We start from the raw sequence: 15,777 nt of genomic DNA on the forward strand, positions 1-15,777 counted from the left end.
ACACACACACACACACACACACACACGGCAACTCATGGTAGATAATGGCTATGGATTTATTGTGATGTTTAGATATGAAAATTATTGACTGCTACTTATTCTAACTCCTTGTACCCTGAAATATATAATGTACAGAAAACCCCAAAAGCACTTGTATGCTACTGACTTGTACTTCAAAGGAAAACATTGTACTACATTTACCTGACACAGAAATGTTATGGATTAGTTAGATTCAGATTTTTTTGGACTCCCACTTTTCAAATTATTACTATTTCACCACCTTACACGTATGCCAGCAATGCAATGTCAACTTTTAAATGTCCAACATTCAAACTGCAATTTCTAAAGAAATTAGAGCTGTCCTCGACCTAAAGAAATTCTTAGTCAACTAGTCCGTTTGATCGACATATCAGTGCGTTCTTACTGATCGTTTGGATTAGAAAAGACCATTTACCGTAAAACTGGGTTTCTCCACAAAGAACATTGCAAAAGCACCACTCTAAATCTTTATTTTAGTCATTCAGCATGAAAAAAAACATAAGTGAATAATCGACTAAAGAAAGCTTGGCCAATTTAGAGGGGGCAGCCCTCTCAGAAATGGCTTTCTATGGTTATAATTAGCCTAACAATACTCTTCCACAAAGTCCTTTACAATCTAAAACAGATGAGAAAATACAAAGTATGTTATTATGTAAATACTAATCTCTATAGAAACCTTTCTCTAGAACTTCATTATGGTTATGATTGAGTGAACCAAACATTTGAAAGAAGGGAGACTTGCATTTGGGTTAGTAACTAGTAATGGCCGTTTGATCCCAGCGTCACAATTGCACCTTTACGCCGAGCTAAATATTCCCGGAGTTTAACCTCCCAGGCAGGCTAATTCCTAGCGAAGTAAATTCAAACCCAATTAACCTATTTGAGGAGGATTCGTAATCACCAGCAACAATATTTACTCTGCATAATCTGAAGTTTTATGACCTCTACTTCAGTTTAGTTCCGTCCAGATATCTTGTTTTGAGTTCGCGCTAGTACCTGACAGACTTCCTCCTGGGTTTACAATGCATCCATGAGCTTGGGTCGGATATCGCGCTTGGTGACGTCAAAACAAGTTATGTTGACAGCTAGCTTGATGCTAGCCAGTCTTGCGTCAAGACCAGACCCGAGGCTTAGCAAATCCCTCACTTACTCTTGTGGTTTTACAAGTCTTTGATTCACAGATGCAGTGTGTAGTTTCAGTGTGAGTAATGCAGGATAGGTACAGCGAGATAGGCCTCGTCCAGCAAATACTCGGTTTGAATTTAGTGCCGAGAAAGAATGGCACACACCGAGGCAACGACACTTCTCTCAACGACTTCTCAGGTGGGCTGATGTTGGCTAGCTTGTCAGCTAACATAGCTAGCTAAGTACCCAGACGGGGGATGGATATCACATGAAGTCGCGTCTGGTGTTTCCCTTTTAAGGAACATGGCAACGTTAAAATGTATCCCCATAAGAGGTTAACGCTGGTTTGTTAGCGTTAGCATTGTCCAGAGGTTTTGTATTCGTGAAGCTAGCTAGCTAACTTCCTGCTTCATAGTCGGACTTTGTCCAAAGCGATGGTTAACAAATGTGTAAAAATGTTTAAAAATGGCGAGTATAATCTATCATTGTAGGATTACGATGTGCTTAGCTGTTTTAGGTGTCACTGTAAGAACATTGTAGTTAAGAACACTTTCTTACAGCTCCTCTATTTTGTATTCTATCGTGTGTGTGTGTGTGTGTGTGTGTGTGTGTGTGTGTGTGTGTGTGTTTTTTCTTACATTTAACCATTACACTTTTTTGTGACTAAAAATGGGACCGGGCAGAGGCATTATTAAAAACGATATAAACATTTTTTTTTTTTAAATATTTATGATCATTAGATGAAAAAATTAGTTTCAGAAACCTTTTTTAAAAGTTAAATAAAGTCACTTGAGCATAGACAAATATTTGAACGCATTTGGGATTTAACATTGATTGAATGCACCGACTGCTCATGTGTTGGTGTGTCCGTTTTGTCCATTAATGTGATGAAGAACACGCAGTATGTGTCCATGAGCGTAGGCCATTGTTTCTAGCAGTTTCGGGGTGGAACTCTCCTGGAAGGGATGAGCAGCAGTCCATCAGAAATACTGCCTCACTTGGTGTTTAGAGGGGGCTGTGGAGTGTTAAGATCTGGTGGGTGAAGGCCGTAGCACATGAGTCACATCATTTCCATATTCATCAGACCCCACAGTGAGCCCGTCACCTGTATAAAAGCATCTGCATTCTTTAAGCATTAGACTGAGGCTATATTTATGCCTATATTGCTGGCTATATGCTATATTTATGCCTATATTGCTGGCTATATGCTATATTTATGCCTATATTGCTGCATTACGGTTTAAAAAGGAATATCTTCTGCTACTTTATCCCCTCTCATTCCCCCTGCTCTGGTGTTTCCCCCCCCTCTCTTTCCCTCTGTATTGGCGTTTCTCCCTCTCATTCCCCCTGCTCTGGTGTGTCCCCCCTGTCATTCCCCCTGTATTGGTTTTCCCCCGCTCGTCCCATTGCTTGGTGTGTACCCCCCTCTCATTCCCCTGCTCTGGTGTTTCTCCCTCTCATTCCCCTGCTCGGTGTCCCCCCCCCTCATTCCCCCTGCTCTGGTGTTCCCCTGTAGTGGCGTTCCCCCTCTACATTCCCCCTGCTTGGTGTGTCCCCCCTCCATTCCCCTGCTCTGGTGTCCCCCCCTCTCATTCCCTGCTCTGGTGTTCCCCTGTAGTGGCGTTTCCCCCTATCCTTCCCCCTGCTCTGGTGTGTCCCCCCCTCTCATTCCCCCTGCTCATGGTGTTCCCCTGTAGTGGCGTTTCTCTCTCATCCCCTGCTCTGGTGTCCCCCCCCCTCTCATTCCCCTGCTCTGGTGTTCCCCCTGTAGTGGCTTTCCCCTCGCATTCGCTCTGGTGGTCCCTGTAGTGGGCTTCTCCCTCTCATTCCCCCTGCTCGGTGGTCCCCCTTCATTCCCCTGCTCTGGTGTTCCCCTGTAGTGGCGTTTCTCCTCTCATTCCCTGCTCTGGGTGTCCCCCCCTTTCATTCACTGCCTTGGTGTTCCCCCTGTATTGGCGTTCTCCCTCATCATTCCCCTGCTCTGGTGTCCCCCCCCTCCATCCCCCTGCTTGGTGTTCCCCCTGTAGTGGGAGTTCTCCCTCTCATTCCCCTGCTTGGTGTCCCCCCCCTCTCATTCACCCTGCTCTGGTGTTCCCCCTGTAGTGGCGTTATCAACCTCTCATTCCCCCTGCCTGGTGTTCCCCCTGTAGTGGCGTTTCTCCCTCTCATTCCCCCTGCTCTGGTGTCCCCCCTGTAGTGGCGTTTCTCCCTCTCATTCCCCCTGCTCTGGTGTGTCCCCCTGTGTAGAGGAAATGAAGGCTGTGGAGCCAGACCGCTGGGATCACCGTAATGAATAATTGAATGCCCTAATTGAATTGTCCTAGTGCACGGTGGACCTGTAAACAACGTGCACTATATTAGGCATGCAGTGATGTGTGTCTGCGTGCTTGTGTGTTTTTCCAGAGATGTGGTACGGAGTGTTTCTGTGGGCAGCGGTCTCCTCGCTGGTCTTCCACCTGCCGGCAGCGCTGCTCGCCCTCGCCACGCTGCGCCAGCACAAGATTGCCCGATTCATTCCCATCGCCATCGTCCTCATGGGCATCGTGGGACCACTTTGTGGGGGAGTCCTCACCAGTAAGTCTTAAAGTCAGTTAGTGTTAAAATGTTAAAACTTGACGTCTTAAACAAGGACCCTTAAAGTGTTCGGGCTGGTAAGTTGGAAAAAAAATCATCCGCTCAAATATAAAAGTTTCTTTTGTCATACAATGTCTATGTGAAAACTCTTTCTGGGCCATGGGGGGGGCAGCACCACCCTTATCCACTAAGCCCATGGTGGCTCCTGTTCCTGTTGCTCTAGAGTCACACTGGAGGCAAAAGGAGGTAATCTTAAAAAAACTGCAGATTAGTCGACTAACCAGGGACAGACATAGCAATTTAGGTCAAACTAAACAATAAATCTGTCAAATGTGTTTGTCTCATTATTATTATTATTCTTTTTTTTTTTTTTTTTAAAGGTGCAGCCATAGCAGGTGTGTACAAGGCTGCAGGAAAGAGGATGATCCATTTGGAGGCTCTATTTTTCGGTGTGGGACAGTCATTTTGTGTCCTCCTCATCTCCTTCTTCAGGGTGCTTGCCACCCTTTAGCAGCGCCGCGGCCTGCCCGGCTGTCCCGCAGGCTGTCCCGCAGGCTGTCCCGCAGGCTGTCCCGCAGGCTGTCCCGCAGGCTGTCCCGCAGGCTGGCCCGCAGGCTGGCCCCAATGCTGCCGGCTGAGTCTTGACACCGGTCTCACCTTCTCTTGGCGGAACCCGAGTTTAACGCGGAACAAGACTCGCTCTCTGGAAAATCCCGGTTCCCATGTAAACCAGTAGGGCCCGGGACATGGCGTCATTTTCCTACTGATGGACCAAGACCGGAGCGGATTTGATTGAACTATGAAAGAAAGAGCCGTGTGTAAACTGGAGGTGTGTGTTTGCAGCACTAAGCCTTCTGAAAGATGTCCACTGTAGGACAGCACAGCGCTGCTTTCACATCCCGGGCCAACCACACTACACACACTTTTCTCTGATCTTTAAAATATATTGATGATGCGCTCCCAGGGTTAGCGGCATTTTTAAATAATATTATTAAATAATTATTAATAATAGTTCTTCCAGTGTGGTGTGAAGGCAGCAGGATGCTGTTGTTCCGTGTTGCCGGGGTTGTCGGTCAGCAGCAGGATGACACTAACTTTCTCAGGGGCTGTGTCTGTTTGTTTGTGTGTGTGTTTCCGTGTGTGTGTGTGTCTGTGTCTGTGTCTGTGTGTGTGTGTGTCTTTCACTATCGGTCTGACAACATTTTGCCTGCCGAGAGACAGAATAACAGGCAGGAAGATGATGGTTATATGCAAGATTCTGGCTTTTTATTTTTTTATTTTTTTTCCTTGAGGCCTTAACTTCTTTTTTCTGACTTCCAAAGTGGTGTTTATCTTCAGGGCTGTCTTTCTTTAACACCGTCTCTTGCTCCTTTCATTCTAGTCTGACTGCCTGTGTGTTACTGTTCATTCTTAATAAGTTAGAAGCTCCTGCAACACGTTCCCTTCTAGCTTTCTCTGCTAATTTATTTCAGACAAGCATAGAGGTTTTTAACGTTTTTACGAGGACACAACATTTTAAATTTTTTATTCTGCCCTGCAAATGCAGCCTATAGAATGTGTTCAGATTCTCATCCTCTTGGTTGGTGTGTTTGGTTGTGAGTGAATAGATCAGAGGTGCGCTCAGATTACTCAACAAACCCCAAAAGAGTTGTTGATCGTTGCTTTTCTCTCTTTGAATGACACGATGTTTTTACAGGTGTGTCATTTTGGGACACTGAACTGATTTGTATATATTCTAAATGATTTCCAGGTCTTTGTAGCTTTTCAATCTTTATGACCAAATAGGTTTTGCTGTTTTTATTTCTCTGCACTAGATGTATTACGTTGTAATACGGTGATTGAACAGAAGTGTAGTTGTTAGTTGTTGGACTCGTCATATTTAGTTGCTTTGGAAGCCGACCGGTGCTTCTGCGTGCGTCCCTATCAAAGGCAACACACAGACATAGGTGAACTCCACATGGAAAACTTTTACTTTAATGAGGAGAAAGATGGAGCTTATAAGTGATGCTGTTTCTGTTTAAACGACTACTCAGTAGTGAGTTACACTAGCTGCCGACGCCAGTACCAGACATGGATCTACTGTTGTGACAGGAGTCACTATTCCATTGGTTTTGATTTCTATTTTTGTATCTTTGTCTTGATGATAAGCTGCTGCTGTAAAAATTGCATCAAGAAATGACTTTGCCTCATCATTGGATTTGATGAAAATGTCTTCTCTGGACTATAAACAGGGCGAGATGAATCGGCTGGAGCAGGGGTGTCAAAATCAACTTGACATGGAAAGTGAGTCCCATCCAGGGCCGGACATGTAGAGTTTATTGACATGCTTTTGGTGTAAAGGTAAAATATTTTGACTGTATTATTGCATGTCTCATACGGTCTTCTCCCTCGCAATTTGGTCTGTATAAATCTATAACGCCATGAAAAAGTCAGCAAAAAAGTTCCTTAGCCATCTCAGACTTTAGCAAATCAAACGACTACATGTTTAAGAGTACACAACCCAATTTACAACAACCTGGTTCCCAGGCCTGAGTCCTGCTTTGAGTTTTGTGTAATTGTAGTTTGAAAAACATTGTCCCGTCTTTTTGGTTTAGCGCACAACTACGTGGGCCAGAGGTCATAGTGAACTTAAATTGATATGTAGACCGGATCAGAATCTGCAAGGTGCCAGATTTGGCCCGCGGACCTTGAGTTTGACACTAGAGTGTCCCGGGGCCAAAAATGAGTTGCGTAATTAATATGCACTTTGTAAGCATGCCACCAAGTGAAATATCATAGGTAATAGAACCCAACAATAAAGGAATTTTAAGGCAGATATTAATACAAACCTTTGGTGATTTAAAAATCTGATATTCTGATATATCTGCAGATCTATATTTAAAAACAAAATTGCGTAGCAAAACAGATTTCCCTAACATTAGTTTTTTGTAGTTATTTATGAGTAAAATATGATAATTTGTGTTAGTGTCACTGTCAACAGAACAGAGGAACATCAAAATATATTATAGTTCTGATAAATAAAATGTATAAAAACACAAGCTTAAGATATGAAACCTAAAGTCCTTTGAACAATAACACATTAACAAAAAAATAATCCGTGTTGCCAACAGGGACGCTGTAGAGCGTCCTCTGGTGGACAGACTATGCAACGCCAACACTCAACATGGTTGACAGTCCGTTTTTATTTTTTAAAGATTAATTCATCAGAATTATTTGTCATAAACAATACTGATGAATGATTTTTTTTCTTTATTTTTTATTGGCCTTTAATAATGCCTATACCGCTAGATTGGGAAAGGCCTACTATCGCCCCCCCGATACATCGGTCGGGCTCTACAAAAGTGCTTCCCAATTCAGGATTACAAACGGAGTGGTAAAACTCGATCACTCATAAATCTTATAAATGCACCTTTGATTGACATTTAACAGAACGCCGTGCCTAATGCAGAGATGGTAACAATCCGGTAAATTGTCCAACCGCCTGAACGTGTCTAACCATAAGGTTACCTCCTAATCTCCTGGAGACCGTATCAGCCCCAGATCTCTCCAGAAGACGCTGGAGCTGGTCTAGAGTCTGCGTGAGGGGCTTCTTTTAGAAATCCCAGGTCTTGTGTGGGAACTGGCATGTGCATGTTTTCAACATCTGGCCCCAGCTCCAGTCCAGGGAGTCTTTGATTTTCTGTCTTTGTTCCATACTTGGTTTATTTTATTTGTGGTGCAGATTGTTTTGCACGTTCCCATTGGAAATATAGTTTTCCTATATTTTGCTGCAGATGCCATTATAATCTCCAGGATCCCGGGATTGGGAGTAAAGAGGGAGCAAACTGCAGATTCTCATATAACTCCAAAAAATAATTTCTTTAACCCTTCAGACCAAAGATGGTTGGATTTATTTTCTCATGTACTTCACCAGCTCCACTTCAGTTCTGTTACATCTGGAGGAACCGTCTCAGTGCATGTTAGACGTGGAGCAAATCAAGAATGTTTGGCTCATGTTTTAGTTCTGGGAAATACAATCTAGGAAACTATGAGAGGAAATAATGTTGACTCAGATTGTAAGGACAAGGCTCCAGATGTGGGACAGACAATGGGACAGGAATAGTTTCAAACTGCTAGTTAGCTGAAGACTTGAGACCAACAGCAGCGGCTATTTTTTTGCCTTTTTGTCCTGCAGGACCATTTTAATGGTGGGTCTTTTAGAAGCTCGAGAGATTTCCTGCCACACCGCGCCACTAACGTCTTCAGATTTGTAATTTCAGTGTGTGGCATCGCACTGAACATATATTTTTAGAAGAGCACGGCCATTAGAGGCAGGGAAATGAAAGTGACATCATTGTTCCTACAAAGACTTGGTGACGCCGTGAAACCATCCGAGCACCTCAGTGAACCGCGGCTGACGCAGAAACAGACGAGCCCTTGGCCTCGCTTCACGCTGCACGTGTCGGAGAATGTTTATTTTTTTATGGTTGTGTAGTTATCTCTTTGAGAATCTGTGCGTGTCCTCTCTGGTTCTGTTACAGCAGCACACGTTGGCGACTTCAGTCTGGAAACGGGAAGGGTTGCCCCGAATAAAACAGCGTCAGCGTATCATAATCATATGGTTTAAATGTGCCGTTGGACCAATCCAGGACTGAGTTGGTGCTCGATGCTCTTGACTGTTTTCTCCCGACGTTTTTTTGACATTTTGGTGTTTTCTTTAAAGGGGGGTGGGGCGGTTTGCGATATTTTTTCCAACACTTTTTTTTTGTATTTTTTTTTTTTTTTGATGGCTTTCTCTCCCTGTTTTTCCAAACTTGTTTTTAACGTCTTTCCTTGAAAAAGGATTATTATTTTTTTATTTAACTTGCCTGATCGGACAAGTGTAAAAACCCTAACCCTTAGCGTTGAACCCTGAACTTGTAGGTTTTTTTTGTTTAGCACCTTCATCCACTGGGTTGCCTCCTCTATCTGCGTTTGATTTCAGAACTAAGGCGTATGTCTCTGAGTTCTGTTGATCATCCGACCCACGTTAAGACCATAAACATGAATTCCACATGTTGTACTCCTTTATCAGGAGGAAAAGGTCAGAGACCAAAAGCAGCTACTTCCTGCTGCAGCACACGTCCATGCACACAGACGAGGCCGTCTCAGAGTCCTCAGATAGACTTAAAGTCCCTGTGTGAATGTTCTAGAACTTAACACAGGAGCATACACCAGGCTAAAGAATGTTGATTCACAAAGTGTTACGCCAACACTTAAAGATCATTAAGTAACACTAATGATGAAGCTGCCCTCTGATTGGTACGTATGCCGGTCTCATTTCTCCTGAGGAAGGGGAAGAAAACAATGGAATAATAAAAATATGAATGCTAAATTAAAGTGAGATATCCAGTGGTAATAATTTGACTAATCCGTCTGAACCCGGCATTAGTTTGGGCTGGCTGGTCCTTATGAATGGGCTAAACTGGAATGTCAACATTGATGTTGAAGAATCATAATTTCCCCTACATTTGTTTATGATTCTGCCAGGGATGGGCTTCCATAGTTGCCGTTGTCCCATACGAATATTTAAAAAATTGTCATCAAGCTCCCAATTAATTTGGTTTGCCGGGTGTATTGATAGAAATGATTTTTAATCCACAGCCAAGTTATGTAAATAAATCACAAATGTGAAAGTAATGCTCAGCATCTGCTGTAACAGAACCATTTATTTCCACATTCCTGGACTGATTTAGTTCTGTTTTTTGCGAATGGAAATTGTTTTAAAAATTGAGTAAATTAAGTGCCAATGGTTAATATTTTCATGGAATAAAAATGTTTTAACTAACATGTTGTGGTGCATCTTCACGTCCTTTACCCCCCCTCTAGTGGTGAGAGCTGAGAATGAGCTGCTTTCTTTATTTAGGTTCAGTCCATAGGGAGTTAGGTTGGGAACCGGAGGGTCGCAGGTTCGATCCCCGTTCGGGCCAAAGTCTGGTGGGGGACTGGTAGCTGGAGAGGTGCCGGTTCACCTCCTGAACCCCCAATTGCTCTGGGCGCCCTTCAATGGGCAGCCCCCCCCCCAACATGTTTAGCTACTGAGCTGAGTGTGTGTAGTTCAGGCCTGTGTGTAATAACAGAGTGGAAACATTGTAATTTCCCCTTGTGTGATTACTAAACTATACATTATTATTAAAACAGGGATCTCGATTTTTAGGACCCAGAGGGGTCCCCAGTAAGAGCGTGCGCTCCATGTAGTCTCAGTCCTGTGCAGTGACCTGTGGCCCTTTGCTGCGTGTCACCCCCTCTCTTTCTCTCCCCCATTTCTGTCTATCCACTGTCACTGTTGAATAAAGTGAAAAGCCCCCCAAAAAAAAATCTGAAAGAAATGTGGAACAGTGAACCGTTAAGTTTAACTATCTGGTTATGGCTTACTAAGTCATCCATGTTGTGTATATTTTAAAAGTTTTACCTTTACAAACATGTTGGATTCATTTTAATGTATTTTCAGACACACATACAGTATCTATCTATCTATCTATCTATATATATATAGATATATACATATACGTACTGTATATATTGATTCTAAACATTTGAAATGTTTCTTTAAATGTTTTTCAGTTACATGACTGTCGTACCAGACTGTTCTATCTCTTTACGTGGAGACTTTTTTTTTTTTCTACTAACAATGTGATGTTTTTGTCACCTTCTTTGGACGTATTCTTGCCTTCCTTCCTTACAGTTTTTTTTACAAGTTTGTTGCTTTTATTTTTTGAAGTTTTTGTCATATTTGTTTCAACCTATTCTTACCTTACTTCCTTCCTTCTTATTACTGTCTTTTTTTGAGTTTTTTTTGTCTGTTCTTATTTATATTTTCTTGCCTTTTTTGTATTGTTCCTCTTCATAAAATATTTTTTTTTCTCTACCATGAATGATTTGGGCACTTTGAGAGTGTCCGGCGTAGAGTAAGAGTAAGAGGCCTTATGCCAGGAAACAGTAAAAAGAAGACAAAGACAAGATAGAAGGAAATGGAGAGGAAAAATCAGTTAAGAAGACAGAGCTGAAGAGGAGGTGAGACAGCTGAGCGGTGAGTGGATTAACCGTGTTGTGTCTGGCCGATATGAACTGCCTGGATTAGCAGCGTGACCTGCACATGAACCACTAAAAACATATGCCCAAAAACATATGTTTTTCACAGAACATAAAAAACCAATTACATTGAAGAAATTCAAAAGTACAAGTAAGGATGTGGTAGACATACTGGATACAGTGAACATACTGTACACAATATGTATGGAACTTTACATACGTTCAGAAACTGAAATGAATGTACATAGTTATTGTATTCTATAGATGTATAGTATATGCTGGTTACACTCTTTGATCTTTCTGTGGGGTAACACCTTATTCTACCTATCTGTTGTTTTGGTATAATTTCCTAAAAAGATTATCTGAAAGTAATGTAGTTACTGTAAAAGTGTAAAAGCGTACAATTCAGCATATATGAAGAGGATGTTTCTAGAAAATTCTTTCATATACTTCTTAAAATATGTGCCAAATGACTTTTTTCTACCTGTATTAATTGCCCTGTAATTACTGCAGACATATCTTTGTCTTCCACCACGTTAAACAGAACTAACTAAACCCTTTGTTGATATAACACGAGCCAATAACATTCATTTAATGTCTCGCCCAGCCAAACCGTGCTGCATTCAGGGTCACTTGGTGTGCAGTGATCAACATGTGAACGTGTGATGATGCTAGCATACACTGCCACTGTGTGCACTTAACGTAATGGCGTTGGCATGGAAACCATTAGTTGATTAATCCATTAATTGATTGACAGAAAGTTAATCCCCAACTATTTTGACAATGGTTGAAGCTTTTTATAAAGCAGAAATGTCAAAGTGTGTGTGTGTGTGTACACAGAATTTCTTTGTGTCAGGACGTTTAGAGACACAAACTGTGATGATTTGTGTTTTGATTTGACGTTTTGTATCGCTTAATCTATTAATTATTAAACTAAACAGAAGAAGAATCAATTGTGAATATGATCGTCGTTAGCCCTGAACGCCTCACCAACACACCCAAAGAAAAGAAGAGAGTTTTTCTGCTTGGTGTTAAAACGAGGGATGGGTTTTTGATTTTGGGATTTTTGATGCCGAACCGCTGCTTTTAAAACGATTCCGATTCCTAAACCGATTATTGAAAAACTGAAAAATTACATCAAAGAAAGGCTCTTAGTGGTTTTTAAAATTGAAAATCTAATAAGTAAACCTAAGTCACCAAACACACAACTACACTAATGTAACAATGAATGACAGTTACACTACTAACAAGTAACAACTAAATAAATGTGAGTTGGTATGGTAACCAGAGCCCAGAGGGAAATATGGCGTTTTAAAAGAAGCCTTCATTTACGTAGCTAGCTGACGGTAGTCTACAGAGGAAGTCTGATGTTTTTAAGTCTGTTTCGGAGCAACAGAAGGAAAATGTTTCAGTCAACAGATTAATCAAAATGAGGAATAGAAATTTGCGTTCTATCTATCCGGTTGGGAAGGAACTGAATTTCGGTACTCAACCCTAGAAAGGTTTGCTTCTGCAGATTCGGCGTGGTCTTGCTTATCAGTGCAATTTCAGATATTACCTCAACCAGAGCAACATCTGCAACCCAACACACACACACTGAGCCCTTCTCTGTACACGGAACATGTATTTATTGGTAAGTGGTTGATCGGTGCACAGATGTGCAGAAAAAACTTGAAAGCAGAAAACTGGCATCTGGTCTGATCAGAAAGACGGGGGCGAGGGAGAGGCCTGGAGGGAGAGGGGGCGGCTGATCTGCATCTTCATCTGGGCCGGAATGATTCTCTGTTCTCCCTCTTCCTCTTCCTCTTCTACTACTTCTTCTTGTAGTCCTCCAGGTGAGCCAGGATCCAGCCGGAGGGACCCAAGATGGCCACGAACAGGGCAGTCATGGCTATCACCTGCTCCTGAGGGGCACACAGACACAGAGAGATCACTGAGCAGCATGTGGGACTACTTTCAGGGTTTCCTGCCATTTTAAGTCTTAGGTGCAGCACCCAAGCCGGTTTAGGCAGCTGAATGAGTGTGAAATGTTAAAAAAACTTTAGCCCGCCTGTATCAGATACACCGATGTGATTGGTGCAGCTCTTCTCTGGCCCCGCCTATATCAGATACACCGATGTGATTGGTGCAGCTCTCCTCTGGCCCCGCCTATATCAGATACACTGATGTGATTGGTGCAGCTCTCCTCTGGCCCCGCCTATATCAGATACACCGATGTGATTGGTGCAGCTCGACTTTGGCCCGCCTATATCAGATACACCGATGTGATTGGTGCAGCTCTCCTCTGGCCCCGCCTATATCAGATACACCGATGTGATTGGTGCAAATTGCCTCTGGCCCCGCCTACATCAGATAAACCGATGTGATTGGTGCAGCTGGGCTACCAGGGCATAGTTAATGAGCAGCACTACTCGATGCCAGAGTAACTACCTGAGCCAATTCACATTGTGCTCTCGCGAGAACTCTTGTTGCCATGGTACCAAAACGGGCCTAAAAACAGCGACCACTAAAAACCTGTACCGCACGACCTCACAAAGACTCCACAGCTAAAGGAAGGGAGGATTACACATATTCTCCCTTCTGCTCTGGCTGTGTGGGACCAACCCTGGTCCTCTGTGACGCTTTACTCCACTGGTTCTTTACTCGACTTGTGTCCCAATTTGGTCATAAGAGAAGAAGGTTGCTGTTATCGTTGGCAAGAAACACAATAAAAAGACATTTTTGATTCTGTAGTCTGTCCAAAAACAACACTCTGCCCATCTATTTTCAGGACTCCAAGCAGCAACCCAGGCATTCTGGTATTTAATGACGTGCTACTGCAGCTTCAGTAGAAAGTCTAAATGTCCTGATTCAATCAGCACAATCACGATTTGAAGCATTTGTCTGGCTCTTCTTAATCTAATTCATTTTTATTTATATTGTGTCAAATCCAGGAGTTATCTCTCTCAACAGAAACTTTACAGATAGACCAGACTCTAATTTGCTCCTGGTTTGTTATGAAGTCATTACCTCTCAAAGTGGGTCAAACTTTGAGCTAAATGGAACCGAACATTTAATGAAAGAGTATATATATATATATATATATTTATTTATATATTTATATATGTCATTCTCTAAGAACCGGTACGATATGATATGAAAAACCTTTATTTGTCCCACAGTGGGGAAATTGCATTTTGCAACAGCAAAGATAACACAATAAATTAAACATGAACTATTGCATTATTAAATTGCACTTTGACAATTTGCCCAAATTAAAAATGATGCACAGATGTAAAAATAACAATGGCACATGGGATGCAGGATATACTGCACGGAGTCAAGAGTGTTGGTGCAGTCTGACGGCCGCTGGAAGGAAGGATCTGCTGTATCTCTCCGTCACACAGCGGGGGGGGCAGCGTGTCACTGAACTGCCCTCCAGGGCCGACAGGGTGTAGTAGGACATTTGGACATTGACACTTTTTGGATTTTTTACCAAAATGTAGAACTTTTCTGAACAAACCCACAACATTAAAGACATGTTTAACTTCCACAGAAACATATTTTCCCACCTTCAGGAACTTCCATATTTTTTAAAGTTTTTTTTCGCCCAAAAGTTTTCCTTAAGTTAGGGTGGCACCTAAATCATGGTTGCAGCTTTTGCCGTGGTCCTGGTCCACGCCCTGCTCTACAATACCCTGCAACGTCCTGTAACTCCCTGCAGTACCCTGCTACGCCATCATAGTTCCAATATCTTTACTGTGACTGTGATGGCCCCCATCCGGCACCGTCAGACACCGCCTACCAAGAGTCTGGGTCTGGCCCAGGTTTCTCCCTTTTTTTCCCTCGCCACTTTCACACTACATGCTTGCTGTTGGGGGAATTACTGGAATTGTTGGGGCTTTGTGAATTATAGAGTGTGGTCTAGACCTACTCTATCTGTAGAGTGTCTTGAGATAACTATTGCTATGATTTGATGATTATAAATAAAATAAAATTGAACTGAATTAAATCCCTGTTCTAATTGGTCATTATTTTATTAAATTGGGAACAATTAGTCTTCAAACCCGTTATGGTCACTAATGAAGCACTCTGTATATAATTATTAAATGTATTGGTAATGAAATGGACATATTCTATTATAAGAAACATGACCTGTAAAAAATATAAAGATATTTATGTGAATAAAAAAACAGATGGACTTTTTTCTAATTTGATTTCTCATAGCCCAGCATTGAGGGCCATGGGGGACATGACATGACAAAATAGAGGGTGTCAACTGAGAAAATAATATCTTTTTTGGTTATGAAGCCCAAATGTAGGCTATTATATGTTATCTTACAGTGAGATAATTGCTATAAAAGGCTTCTGGGTCTCATAAAGTGGTTAATATGTTTGTATGTCAAAATCAAGGTCAGTCAGTTGGCACCTGCTTCACACACACACACACACACACACACACACACACACACACACACACAAACCTCACACTACAGTACACTCCAACTTATACACACTCCAACCCGCAACTAATTCCCACTGTAGAAGAAATGCCCAGTCCTGCATAGTCTGCTGTAGGATATGTGATATTAAGCCTACGTGGCCATTCCAGGGATATATAGTCTCCATATTGCGGGGTTATTTATTACCGAGCCGACATGTGTAGCCTACGTGTTGGATTTAGGCGGAATAATGGCGAGATACAGTCGCACATGTCGAAAGACTTCAACATTAAAATTCGTTTGATGAAATAAAAGTCGTTCATAAGCATGACGCGCGGACAAATAGTTCTGTAAATGAACATATCAGCTCATATAAGTATGAGTGAAGCATGAACATGTAAAGTTTGACGCAGTTAGAGGAAAGTGGGGCCAGCAGGCGGGATTCTGCTCGGTCATGTCAGGCCGAGATGCGCTGCTGCGACGCGGCGGAACCGCACTACCTACCGCTTAATGACGCTTTAATCAAGCTAATAACGCTTTAATCAAGCTAATAACGCTTTAATCAAGC

The 15,777-nt window shown here is 42.3% G+C and overlaps 2 protein-coding genes across 2 annotated transcripts in view; one reads left to right on the forward strand and one right to left on the reverse strand.

Annotated features, from left to right (window-relative positions):
• The first annotated feature begins 984 nt into the window (after positions 1-984).
• Positions 985-9,544, forward strand: tmem170a (transmembrane protein 170A). Its single transcript, XM_032524392.1, has 3 exons — positions 985-1,362; positions 3,568-3,738; positions 4,119-9,544. The coding sequence occupies exons 1-3, from the start codon at positions 1,248-1,250 to the stop codon at positions 4,247-4,249; spliced, it is 417 nt and encodes a 138-aa protein (XP_032380283.1). The 5' UTR covers positions 985-1,247; the 3' UTR covers positions 4,250-9,544.
• Positions 9,545-12,580: 3,036 nt separating this feature from the next.
• The window catches only part of cox8b (cytochrome c oxidase subunit 8B), a 3,630-nt gene continuing 433 nt past the window's right edge, over positions 12,581-15,777 (reverse strand). The window contains exon 2 of the mRNA XM_032524394.1: positions 12,581-12,692. Coding sequence (XP_032380285.1) covers positions 12,600-12,692 — 93 coding nt within the window. The 3' untranslated portion in view covers positions 12,581-12,599. The remainder of the gene's footprint in view (positions 12,693-15,777) is intronic.

Source organism: Etheostoma spectabile, chromosome 8, assembly GCF_008692095.1.
Source record: "Etheostoma spectabile isolate EspeVRDwgs_2016 chromosome 8, UIUC_Espe_1.0, whole genome shotgun sequence".
In the NCBI taxonomy this organism is placed as follows: Eukaryota; Metazoa; Chordata; class Actinopteri; order Perciformes; family Percidae; genus Etheostoma; species Etheostoma spectabile.